This window comes from Archocentrus centrarchus, chromosome 19 (assembly GCF_007364275.1).
Source record: "Archocentrus centrarchus isolate MPI-CPG fArcCen1 chromosome 19, fArcCen1, whole genome shotgun sequence".
In the NCBI taxonomy this organism is placed as follows: domain Eukaryota; kingdom Metazoa; phylum Chordata; class Actinopteri; order Cichliformes; family Cichlidae; genus Archocentrus; species Archocentrus centrarchus.
In genome coordinates, this window is record NC_044364.1 from 13,815,583 (window position 1) to 13,829,546 (window position 13,964).

Consider the following 13,964-nt stretch of genomic DNA (forward strand, 5'->3'; position numbering starts at 1 on the left):
TTAGCTGAAATGACAATAAAGGTTTTGGCCACCAGGGGGGTTTGTGTGCACATTTGGATGGAAAGCATCAAGGCTTGGTAGGCAATGCATTTGACAATTCTTAGGCCAATCAGGCCTCATCCAGTGAAAATCATAATGAGACAGTCATTGAAGAGAGGAGGCAGGTTGTACCAGGCCAAGAGTCTGTTTCAGATGGAGCAGACAACGCCTTAAACACTCCTGTTGATGATATTCAAGCTGCCACGCGGACACAACCACATCATGAAGTGGGCAAATCTGATAATGATGATGTCATCTGTGAACCAGATTATCCCCCATTCTGTGATGAGTCCTCTGATCCATAAAATGGTAAATGGCCTAGTTCTTATATAGTGCTTTTCTACTCTAGCTGAGCACTCAAAGCACTTTATACATGTTTGCATTTTCCCATTCATACAAGCACTTCCTTCTACAGCTAAGTGCTTACTAGCTAACATTCACACACACTCATACAGTTGCATTGGAGAGCAACTTGGGGTTCAGTATCTTGCCCAAGGATACTTTGGCATAGACTGGAGCAGCCAGGACTGGAACCACCAGCCTTCTGATTAGTAGAGGACCTGCTCTACCTCCTGAGTCACAGGCACCACCATGAAGACAAAATGAACGCAGCCTAATCCTAGCAATAAATCCATGTGAAAAGTGCTTAATCATGATGAGTTATAATTATGTTTAGTTAGTTTGTTAGTTATGCTTAATGGTTGACAGAGTTGAACACTGAACATTGAACAAGTAATTTATTCCTCTTCTGTTACATAATGGACAGGCATTGTAATTAGCATGTCAAAAGTCATCTATTCTCATAACCTTTTTTAATGGAAATTATTAATAAATATATTTTCAATAATTAGTTCAGTTTTTTGTGTTTCCTGAAAAACCTGAAAAAATGACTTAGGCCATTATTTTCTACAAGGTGAGGATATATAACAATGAATTTTATTTTAATTTGAAAACACAGTATTTAATGACGTCACTACTGCCACCCAGTGGGATGCACAGAATGTAATGGGACCCTTTGACGGCCCACTTGTGGCCCTAGAGCTGCATGTTGGACACGTTTGATTTACAATACAAAGCTAGCATGGTATTGTGGTTGTATATGATCTATGCATATTAAATGTGACCCATGCCATGTCTCCTATACAAAACCGGTTGACGGTGAAGTTAAGTAGCTGGAACAGGGGAAAAGCCCCGCGATAACGCGAGACAACAATTTTCTCCCCAAATGCACACTGGCGGCTCGGTCAGCCTAAAGTAACTCGCTCTACTGAACATTATTTATTTTTTTCTTCGTTGGCTAGTTTTCTCTATGGGTTGTTGCATGCTGCCAACCAATTTCTTCATCATCATCATCATCTGAAGGGGCAGGAAGCTGCATCCCTTTTACCAGCGGTTAGCAGCAGCTTCCTAGGCTCCACGGTGACAGCACACCAGCAGCGGATTTTAAAAAAGAAATAAATAAATGTCTGAGGAAGGACCAAACATGTCGACAGGGAGGAAGACGGCGTTAAGGTAACCCGACAGTATTTGTGTTAACGTCTGCGAAACATCGTGTAGCTTAGCAGCTAGCTGTTAATTGATGCTAACGTCTCTGGGGTTGTTGCCGTGATGAGCTGACAGCGGAAGGTGCGCCGCGACGGCACCGGGGCGGCTCAACCTTTGAACGTTACATCTGCTGAATGTGCCCGCTGCAGTTAGCGTTTATAGTCGGACTGCACGGTTATAGCAGCGCAGAGCACAGCTAGCAGGGAAAGGCTGGGTTTCACCATCACATGACTGGGAAAACAAGAATTTCCGCTACATTTATCCTGCCTGGAAGTGCCCATTAAAAAAATGTATGGAAGAGTCATGTTTTTAAATTAAAGGCACGGGAGATGAACTTTACGGTTGCCAAGAAGTTGAGAGGATGCTATAATGTTTTTTTCCCCCCTAAAAATGGCAGGCGCACACATGTAAAAGGTTTTTATATGTAACTTTCATTGAGTAATATAAAACATGTAAAGGGAAAGCCAAAGAACGAGTATGAAATGTATCTTTAATATTTCAGAGTAGGGTCAATATATTGCAGCGCATGCAGCTGGTGCGTTTTGTTGACATTAAAAGGACATCATGTGAAGTAAAGCGTGCTACGTTCACGTGACTTAGGAAAACTGAAATATCAGTTTTAGTTAGGTTGATTTATTATTGTCATATACAGGTAACAATGGCACATCACTACCGGCAGTGACATTTATATTATATTGCACATAACACTTAAATAAAATATAAAGTAAACTATATAAAAAAAGACTATAAAGAGACTTTATACAGATAGAATAAATATAGAAGTAAAATATAGAGTACTAAAAAAAAATACTGTAGCAGCTGTAGTGCCAGGTGTGATTCAGTGTGATTGTCCGAGGCATGTGTGAAGCCTGACTAGGAAAACAGAAAACAAATGGGCTGGTACTTATGTAGTACTTTTACACTCATTTACACGCGCATTTATTTTATTAAGGAGTGCTTCTTTAGTGAAGGGGATCCCTTATCTGACGATAAAACATAGGCATGATGCTTCATATCTTGAGTCTGATGGTACAGGCATGAATTTATATGTCCCTCTATGGCACACTAACAAGTTCTCCTCTGCCTTTGGCGTACTATGACGTACTGTGGTTGGTCTCTAGCCACATAATGCAGAATCTGATTAGCTGGAAGGGAGGTGTCCTTCCTGGCAACTGTATTTTAATATGGTGGTGGAACATGGTGGCTTCTGCAAAGCGGCACAAACCTATGTATTTTTAATAGATTAATTATAAGTTTATGAGAATGCATCACTTTCTTGGAAGGCATAATAATCAGTGTATATTCAATATTCTTTTTTCTGTTAAATAATTTCCAAAATTACCTTTAAGGCCCCAGGGCAGTTTTTTTTTGGGGGGGGGGGGGGGCGGCAATATTCTCTCACATTTTCTCTCTCTCTCTCTCTCTGTCACACACACACACACACACACACGCACACACACAGACACACACACACACAGAGTAAGTGCAAAAAAAATAGCACATAGCAATAAGAAACAATTTCAATCATGTCATTGATCAGCACCATGGACAACAACTGCAGTCAGAGGTCTGGGCAATGGAGATATTTATTTAAGCTTATGCTGTGATCGTTTCTCTTCTCTCTTTCCTGTTTTGAGCACCACTTTTTCGCTTTGCTTGATGAACATAATTTAAAATGGAGCCGCGCTGACTAACAACTCTACAGGACACTCGCTGAAAACCAACTTCTTGCACAATCAGTAATACATTTGCAGGCATTACACGCAAATGGCAGCGGATGTACAAGTAATATATAGTTCCCAGCATGTCTGTTATCAAAACATTTGTCAGTGGAGTGTAAAATGACTGAGCAAATATCTGAAAAGCTAAAATTCACTTCATAAGGAAAGTGTATACTGCATAAAAAAAGAGTGTGGGAACTGGGAATCAAACCAGCAACCTTTTGATTTGATGACGACTTTACATCCAAAGCTGCAGTTCCTGGTTTATTTCTGTAGCACTATAAACACACACAAATGAGAGGAGATGGTGGGGTAAAGGGCTAAATAAAAGTCACATTCAGGAAATAAGGGTGCATAGGTGAGACACAAAAAAACCAGATATTAAAGGTGTGTTTTAACGTGACTATAGAGCACAGACTGAATAACAAAGTACATTTTTCAAGAACGGTGTCATTCTGGAGGCAGCTGCACTGTATTGACAAACCTCTTGTCAACCAAGAGATGGGCAGGAGCAAATGGTGTTTGATGGTGTGATGTGTTCAGTAATTTAAGGGGTGAGAAGGCCATTTAACAAAGAAAACATTCAACTTGTTTCTCACGAAGCCAGTGCAAAGAAGCTGAAAGGAAATGCGGTAAAATGGTGTTAATATTAAGCAGGGACCACATCCTCAATTAGACTGACAGTGTTGAGAACATAGATCCTATAGTGCAGGAAGATATATATATATATATATATATATATATATATATATATATATATATATATATATATATATATATATATATATATATATATATATATATGTCATAGAACCAGAAGGGGAGTGTATGAGGTGTGGTTCCACTCTGAAATTCAGATAAATTAGAGTACTATAGTGTCTATTTTCATCCTGTCTTTAAGAGCAGGTTGTAATAAAACATACATAGGCTATTAAGTGAAAGCAAAGAGTCTAAAATTACACATACAAAGGTAGACTTTTTGTATTATAAAGGATCAATATATGTGTAATTCTTATTTTACTGCATGTTTGAACATTATAAAAGTGACTAAGAAAATATTTTCCCTCCTAACTATTCTGACAGTATTTATTTAGATGTTTGTTTACTGTAGAAATCATAAGATAATAAATACTTTATTTATTCCAAATTTGGTCAGCAACATGGTGAGATTGTTTTCATCTGTAATCATTAAAATGTAACTGAAACATATTTCATGTAATATGTGGCCTTACTCTGGATATAATCGTGGTGCACCATCTTTCCCATACCCTGTGAATGCATCGTGTGAAGGCTTACAATAATTGGAACATCAGTAGCCAATCATATGTCTAAAAGACACAAAGGCCCACCCATTTCTTCCACCAGCAGTCAGGGTTGGCCAAAGTGCAGCCACAGTTCCTGTAGTAAAAGAGCACGCTGCTTTGAACCAAAGAAGGAAGCTGTTGACCTTTCAGTAATAATCAGTTTAGGCTGCTGGGTTTTCTGACATGCCAACTCCAAGGTGAGAGCCACATGATTATTATGATTATTATATTTCTGCTCTTATGACTTTTTTTTTTAAAAGCATGTGCTTACATCACTGACAGTCTTTTAGTGGATTAATTGAAAGCATTGACCTCACCTATTGTTGAACTGGATACAGGTAGTATGTGGTCTGAACCACACACTTAGTGTGTTTGGGGTTTTTTGTCCTTTGTAACAGGTCACAACCTTTCAGAAAGCAAAAACTCTGTCCTCAGGAGTATACTTTGGCCATTATGATATCTTATTACTTAAAATTTCTAGATAAAAGGGTAATCTGTAGCTGTGGTCCAAGAACATATTATTTTAAAGCTTTTGAATGATACATAAGTTTCATGTTCCAGTCAAAGGCACAATAATAGGCAAGCTGCAGAGTCATAAACAGTTCATACATTAATGACTCTGTTATAAGCTTTTTGTAACTTTTCAGTCACGTCTGTTTCTGCAGCTTGATTTTTCTCATAACGAGATGTCATCACCATCTCTTTATGAGTCCTGTGCACTTAACCAAATCACAAACAGATGATTTTCCGTATCACAGCAGATTGTTTGTTCGTGCAGAGCCTGTTAGTGGGAGTCTCCATAATACAATATGCTTTTGTCTCCCCCACAGTGAAAATACGCTCTTTGGGATGGGAAATCCCTTGCTCGACATTTCAGCTGTTGTAGACAAAGATTTTCTTGACAAGTAAGTCTAAATGCTGCATTTGTTTACCCTTAAAGCTTCTTATCTGCACAAAACACAAAGATATTTAATTTTTATTTGTTTGTTTGTCCTTTCCTGAAAGGTTTGGACTGAAGCCAAATGACCAGATCCTCGCAGAAGACAAACACAAGGCCTTGTGAGTAAAAACTTTGCTTGTAACCCACACTACAGTTGCTTGGGTAACAGAGGTTAAAAAACACATGAAACCAAATAAGGGATACACTGGCCATTCATACACACTACTACCATCTTGACACTGTAAGCTGTGCTCAAAATAGCTAACTCATACATTGGCCCCGGGTAGTTGGCAGCCTCAGAACTTTACACGCCCACATTTTTCCACTACTGAACCTGTGCCAAACTTTAAATAGCCTCTAAATTTACTATTGCCTTATGGCAAATGTAAGTTAGGAAGGGTTTGCTAAGTTGTAAGTTCCTTATAAACACACCTCCTTCACATTGCCAGCAGTAACACTATATCCTTCCTCGAACACATAGTAGCATGCCCCTGCTTGCAGCCCTTCACTCTAGAAACAAAGGCAAACACACACACACAAAAAAAAAACAAGGCTTTAATCACGTAATGACCTCACACCACCTTTTTCCCTTTTGTTTGATAAGGTGCAGATGGTTTCTTTGCACGGAATTTGTTGTGTTAATTTTATTGAAGATGTTAAAAACGTGCACCATCTGTAAGTAAGAACACTGTGCGAGAGAGGGAGGTGTTTGGATTCCCTTTGAAGTTTGAAGGATTAAACGGTTTTCACACTGAGAGGTAAATCACATGTTCCACATTTAGCATATGTAAACATTTGTTATGAGTATGCCTATTAGTGTGAGAGCGTTTGAAAATTTACTGAACTTAGATCTTTATTAATTAGGCCAGCAGTAACAGAAAACCACAAAATAATTGTTTAAGTGGTGTGTTTTCTGACTTTTGCCAGTTCACTAAAATGCGACAGATGACTTTTTAAGGCTTTTGTTTAACCAGGATCAGGTCAGCTGAGCTGGAACGCTCCTTTAGGCAGTTTCATTGCATCACACTGGTCATTGCATCACTGCCCTGTCATCTCTGTTGGATGTGATAACCACGTTGTTATTGTTATCTGCTGACCACTGAGAAGCTCTGCTGGAGCACTTTGGCGTTAAAGGTGCCCTGTTGAGTTTTTTCTTAAAGAATCCCAAGTTATGCTTGCATTTGTTGTCCTTTCTCATGCATTCTTGCTGGTGTTGTGGTGTTGAAGGCTCTCTTGGTGTGTTTACCATATGAATCACCATCAGTATGAATGATGCTGGATTCTTTTTGTCTTGGTGAATGCAAATTCAGCTTTTTGGTCTGGGAAGGGCATTTTCATTGTGTAAAATGGTGTGTTTTTAATTGCTATAATTGTTAGCCAGATAGTCGCACTAACAAAGGAGGAGAGGCCAGTAGGAGGCCTTGGACATGTGCAGTTATTGTTACTTGTATTGTTTTCATAATTTGACAATAAAATGGTTTAAAGCTGTAAAGTTCTAAACAATAAATATAGAAGTGTTATATATATTTTCATTAGAAAGCAGAATATTTCAAACATTTGTATACATTTTTGTAAAAAACAATAAAAGGTCCTTTCACAAACGACAGAGTAAAATGATTTTGTCTCTTGAGATTTTTTTTTTTTTAAATTGGAGGAAACTATAGGAATCAGTGTAGTGGAGCAGTGGAAAAATTGACTCACGGCAAAATAACCCCCATATTTATTTGTATTGTGAGCTCCAGGGGAGCAGTGGTCTCGGCTCTGGGGTTTACTTCACTGCAGATGTTACACGGGTTAACATGCTGTCATACTTTCCCAAACCCTATCCATAGGTTAAATGTGAAATCTGGACGGTTTAAAGCCATAAAGTTCAAACTTTCAAAATATCAGCTTAAAACAAAAATTGGTGACTTACAGTAGCATGCAAAAGAAGCCAAAATTTTAGGAAACTCGACAAGTGTAGGACAGAAAAAGAAGTGGCATCCCTAAAAACTATCTATAGGAGATTCCAGTATCTGGAAGTCATGTCAAGGAATAGGAAATAAGTCCAACAATGACCTGACACGGGCCTGAGAGGTGCATCTGGCCCTTGAGTTGATCCATCTACTATTCACTGAAGTCTCATCAGAAATGGTCTCGCAGCCATTCTTAAGGAAGGGGAAAAGGGAGAAAGGCTGAGGTATTACACAAGGACTGGACTGAGGCCCCGTTTGCACAAGAACGTTTTCAGTGGAAAAGTTTTCGAAAAGTAACACGTTCAGACGGAAACGTTGCAAAAATGAACTCGTTGAAAATGCTGTAGTTCCCATCGTTCGCTGTGTGATTATAGGAGTCGCAACCATAGTGCGCATGTACCAGTACCCCCATTTTCAAAAAGTAGGGTTTTTGCATGTTTCCACAGAAGTGGAGAAAACGTTTTCACACCGTTCTCTTGTAAACAGGAGGCCGAAACGCATCAAATCATTACAGTTTTCACCTGAAAAACATTCTCGTGTAAACGGGGCCTGAAAATCATGCCTAACACACTGACAGTGCAGTGAAAGCATGTCTGGATAGAAAAACCCACAATGCAATACTGTCCGTATTGGATTGGCCTCCCCGGAGCCGTGACCTCAACATTATTGAAGCAGTGTGGGATCATCTTAAAAGAGAACGGAACAAAAGGCAGCCAACATCCAAAGGAGAGCTTTGAATGTCCTTTAAGAAGCCTGGAGAACTGTTCCTGAAAACTACTTAAAGAAATGACAAGAAACCCTAAAAGAGTTTAGACTGTGTTAAAGAATAAAGGTGGTCATACCAAATATCAAGTTTCAAGCTTGTTGCCTTCTATACTGTATTTGCGTGTTCACCAAACCCATTTCCCATTTTCCTGGCATAATATAAAGAAATGAACGGTGGCTCAAGCCTTTTGTACAGTTTTGTGGCATAATAATGAGAATGGATATACAACCTGTCCTGCACCAGGCTGTATTAGTCTGTAAACTTTACTACACCCCTGCAAACCACCCACTGCATAGCTGTTACATGCTGCATAAATATGTAGTAAATCTGTGGCGGCATTATAAAAATGTGAGCCACCACAATAATGCATTTACAGCTTAAGGACAGATCAGTACATCTGATCATCTGTACTTTACAATAGGCTACCTTGTCGGGTCTTGTTACTTGACAAAAGGACACATGTGACCTTGGGCAGCAGCGGCGGCACAAAGCAGCATCATCAGCAGTGTTGTTCTCCTTCAGCACAAAGGCAGCGGTGTTATCTTTAGCCCCACAGACACTGTTCTCTACACATTCTGCACAAGGTCAGGGCAGGATTAACATGCAGCTTTGCTGGTTAATTCCCAGCACAATGCATTTCAATACACATCCCCTCAACGCTATAGACACCAGCATGCTCACCATAATGTCAGTCAATGTATATTTGAGTAAGCATGCAGTATTTTTATCATACTGAGCGTTCGCTTTCGATGCTGCAGTAGGAGCCACAGTATATCTATTAATGTTGCTCTGGTTGAGTAAAACCCATAATAACACAGTGTAACGCGCTAAGAGATCACACACAAAGTCATCGGCCTATGAAAGAAGAAGAACTCAGCTGAAGTGTTGTGACAAATAACTTCATTACTAAAAAGGCCTCAATAGACTTACAAGTCCAGTCAACTAACACCATTGTTGCGCTACCGAATCTACAGAGTGTAACGCGATTCATTTTTTTCCCCATCGCCCTGGTGGGAGAGAGATCATTGGATGCAGTGCACTGTGGCCATGCCTGAATTCAATTATCTAGTCACAGCAGAGCCCATATAATCCTGTTGTTGCTGAGAAATTGCCTGCTGGACAGTAGAAACCATCTACATCCATGTTAGTGCTGGCTGGGGACTTATTTTTTGTGTAACAAGATTCAGCTGTGTATTCTTAGTGTTTCAGTAACGGATTATGAACTGAAATTCACTGACTTTTGCTGTTTTCTTTGTCCTCTGTAGTAGTAAATTGAACATGTTTTGTTCTTGGACTGCTACGCTGAAAAATTTCAAGACAGCAGTTCCATCTGGCACTTAACTTTACGACGTTTTAAATCTGTTAGACTAGACTATAAGATATTTGGTATTTTGTGCATTAAATTATTAACTAAGAAAATAATCGACAGATGCAGGAATTTGAATGAAAACAATCATTAGTTGCAGCCCTGTTGGGGGCAAAAAAGTTCAGCTCTACTGAAAAAACCCAAACTTCCTGTTGCATTCCACAAGGCCACGTCTGGCCTTGTGTTGACTTTCATAGTGCTTCTTTTCTCTTCACCTTTTCCAACCTTTTCTTTCTCCTTTGCAATGAAGGAAAAGCACCAAACTACAATATAATTGGAGTTAATTTGTACAATGTACGAATACAGTTGTACTTATATAATCTTATATGAGTAATGCCATCAGTCTCTCCTCATAAGCAGCTGCCTACCAGCACTTATATTTTATTTCTGGTATTACAGTGTCATGGTTAGCCTGTCAGGCTGTAATAAATAACGACTCTTCTACTCTCAAAGCGTTTGTTCGCATATATTTTGTCCTCTGTGGTTAATGAACGTCAGTTGAGAGGGGCTGCATTCAGCAGATGCTGGTTTTTCGGAGGAGGCCTTTGGTTGTTTTGAAATTGGGGTGTTAGAGGAAACCAACTAACCAAAAAGCTGCATGTGACTTCCTCTCCGCCTGTTTAGATATGCTAAATTCTGAGTTTCAGTGGGCAATATTCTAACTGTAGTTCCCTTTCACTTTTTGCAGCTACTGCTGCCATCATGTGGATTCAGATGTAAGTTTGGTTCCGGCAAGTTGGGATCATTTTTTTAATGGCTTCTTAGCATGTGCCAAGATTTGGGGAACATTTTGATTTTGTCTCATATGGCCAAATAAATAAAATAATACTATATTCAAAGTAAACTTGTGTTATTTACTAAGGTGTCTCATTTTACTTTGTATTGTTGACACTTTTGTATTTGATTTTGTTTATTTGAAATATTTATCTTATTAGCAGGTGGTAAATATTCATATTTTAACCTTTTCACCCCCTTTGTTGGCAGAAAACCTCTTTTTATATTATTGCATTGCAGAATATGGGGTATGCGCCTTGTATGGCCAGCAGGGGGCAACAGTAACCTGCTGTTTCTACCCCACTAAAAAAGTCTCCATAGGAAACAACATGTCATCATAATGAAAACACGCCTCTTTCTGCAGGAGATTATAATGTGGGACATGCAGCATTTCATAATATACCATCTACCCAAACCCTCTTGGGAGTGTTAAGTGAATCATATTAGCGCTAATAATTATTAGTGTATCAAATGAGCGTGTCATTTTTACTGTGAGAGTACTGTCACCTCAGAGGGGGGGGGGGGGGGATCAGCTGGCTCCTGAATATTAGTGCTGTTCAAACATTTGTTTTATGACTCCCTCTGTCCAATGATAATTAATTGTTTACTTTCTCATCTCTCAATGATGGCGTGACTCTTTTCAGTGGTTGTTTGCTCACAGCAATTAAGTTCATCAGTGCTCATCCTATCCTCTCTCCTCCTCCCTCCCCGCCTCCCACCCACCACCCTACCCCATCTCCCTCCTTTTCTCTGTTTCTCTGTGCTAAATGCAGATTAGCAGCGTCACAATCGCATCCAGAATGAGAGTAAACTCCTCATTATGCCGTGTGACCCTCTGCTGCATGAATAATTCAGGGCTGCAGCGTTAGTGGCTGGCTGTTATTAGCATTCCGGATGGCGAAGGATAGGAGGGAGGGAGGGAGGGAGGGAGGGAGGGAGAGAGGGTGGGAGGCTCATATCACTGACAGGGCTGACTCAGGGGGATCAGCGCTGGATTGAGACACACATCACACACACATCATCACACGACACAGGAGATCAGTGGAGGTGCCTCTCCACTAACACACCCTGCTGTCTGTGTACATCTTACACACCCCTGCTGCTGCCATGCAGCTCAATCTGCTTACTGGGGAAAAAACAACAAAGGCCTCTCTCGCTGAGTACATGCTAAACACTTCGGCTCCCGGGTTTGTGTGTGTGATAGATTCTGCTCTGTAAACACACTTGACTCTATCCCTCTCTATCTATTTTTTATGTTTTTAATATATAATGAAGTGAATCGTGAGTGCTAGAATGTCCCCCCACCCCCCCATTGGAGCTATCCTTGTGTGTCATAAGGAGAGACACTCCTGCTTGTGTGTGTGTCTGCTCACATACAAGCATGCGTGCAGAAGCTGCATGTGCTTGCCATGGTGCCACTTCACTGGATGTACTCATGCTTGACTGAGTGTGTAGACACATTACATCTCCCCACCACCACCACCACCACCACCACCAACAACCCTTTTATTTCCCAGCTCCCTTGTCTGTTAAAGCTGAGTGCTGTACTACAGTACTTAAACTCACCTCTGCTGGCTGCTACTGGGTCAGCACATTCGGCTCCCCCTGCTGCTGAGGACAAAGGTCACGGGCCTGCATCCATCAGCCGACCTCTGAGCCAAAGCGAGAGAGCAGAGATTAATGGCACTCAACTGGTAATTGAGACATCAGAAACATGTTCAGCGACCAGTCGAGCTGCTCTTGATGTTTTATTGATAAGCGTGAATCTGGCGATTTGGGACGCTTGCATAAATCTGACGTACTCGCCAGAGCTGTACTCAGCTGTAAGAAATGTGAATCTAGACCTTGTGAATTATAAAACAAGAAAACTTTTCAAATATTGGAAAGAAAAGCATCACATCTGCTTGTTCTACTGTTGGTCCTTTTGTGATGAAATTTGTTAACATGCTGTGATGCCGGTTGATTTCTCTGCATTTGAAAGCAAACACGCTGCATTATGAGAGATGGCTGATGCAATCATAATTAAGGCTTGTCCTCGCCGGAGCTGTGAATTCCTCTCTCTCTCTCTCTCTCTCTCTCGCTTGCTCTTGTTGATGGCCACTGCCAGCAGGTGGTGCCAGAAGGAAACATCACAAGTCAAAGGGGGCGTAACAAACATAATCTACATCTCCGTGCATGTGGGCGCTACCCCCTCCTCACCTCCTCGCACTCCAACTCCCCCCTTTAAAGAGCGTTTTATAATTAAAATGTGGGCGTCTTAGCCAGTACATACAGCATGTTCAGTTCAGAAAAGCATGCTCAGGGCTATTTTTAGTCATCTTTGATCCCCAGCAGCCACACAGGAAAAAGCCACTGATGGCAGCAGCCCTTTTACATGAAGGCTAGTTAGTACTCTATCTGTGCTGATCATTTCTCTACACCTATCCTGTGCAGGGGTAGAGATGGGAGGCCTGACTGGTGAGCAGCAACACTCCCTGTGTGTTTAAAGTTCACACTGGGCCATATGGTCCCCACAGTAGGGGGTGTTGGAGGAATTATTCACACGGAGCGCTCTGAATCACTGAGATCCTGGTATCAACCTCCAAGATAAGGGGAATGTCTCAAAGGCTTTGTGCTCCGGCTTCAAATCTCAATCCTCAAGAGAGCACCCGAAGCCCCATCCTTGCTTACACACTCCCTCTTCCCATTCCTCTCCCTCAATGTGTCTCTTTCTCCCTCTCTCTCTCTCTCTCTCTTTCATTTCCTCACACACACTCTCACACTCTCTTTCCCACATCCACGCAGTACAGTGTGACAAACAACGCCACCCTCTGCAGCGTGAAGCCAAAAACCTGTGACATTTTAGAGGAAATAATATGAACTCATCCTCCATGACCAGATTTTGCCCCCACCACCTAATCCTTGAGTGCAGCCTAATTAAGTACAAACAGCAGTCCTCAGCTAATGCCAACAAATGGGCTGCTGCTGCTGCTGGATTGGCCGATTATTAAAGGGATGCACAGTTGTTGTTTCTGCATTCTAATGCAATTACTCACCCATTATGACCATGTAATTGTGCAGTCATTAATTGTGTATCCAGTCTATGATGCAAAAAGTGTCATAGCAGCTGAAGTTGTGGCATTTTTTTTTCTTTATTTTTTTTTCCACTGAGGGACTCAAGGCAGGTTTTCTTAGTTAAAAAGGGATTTGCCCAAATGGATTGAGATACCTGAGCGATGCCGCTACTTTAATGCTTTTGTACAAATCAACATTCATCCCTTACTGTAGTCTATTAGAAGATGTCAGAGGACGGGAACAAGGCCTCTGTGGCTTGTTTGAATCATGACTCATTTGTGTTCAGTACTTTTATACGCCTCATTCTTTGCCATCTATTCCCATCCTGCCCTAATGTTCCTCTGATAAGAATGTCCTATTCATTCTGCGTTCCTTACCGGTTGCTACACAGAGAGAGAGAGAGAGAGAGGGAAAGAGAGACTCTACAAGCATTGAATGAAAAGCACATCTATTTCTGAGAGGGAGTGCAAGCATGGTAGAAGATAATTATTGATTTGAAA

At 40.8% G+C, this 13,964-nt stretch overlaps 1 protein-coding gene across 4 annotated transcripts in view; it reads left to right on the plus strand.

The window, feature by feature from the left end:
• Window positions 1-1,052: 1,052 nt before the first annotated feature.
• adkb (adenosine kinase b) overlaps window positions 1,053-13,964 on the plus strand; it is a 131,239-nt gene continuing 118,327 nt past the window's right edge. For 3 of the 4 annotated variants that reach the window (XM_030755796.1, XM_030755798.1, XM_030755799.1), the window contains exons 1-3: window positions 1,053-1,551; window positions 5,440-5,514; window positions 5,615-5,668. In XM_030755796.1, the coding sequence (XP_030611656.1) occupies window positions 1,502-1,551; window positions 5,440-5,514; window positions 5,615-5,668 (179 nt within the window). In that variant the 5' untranslated portion in view covers window positions 1,053-1,501. Of the gene's footprint in view, window positions 1,552-4,695; window positions 4,807-5,439; window positions 5,515-5,614; window positions 5,669-13,964 lie in introns of those variants that run through there. The other variant, XM_030755797.1, reaches the window with a different exon arrangement.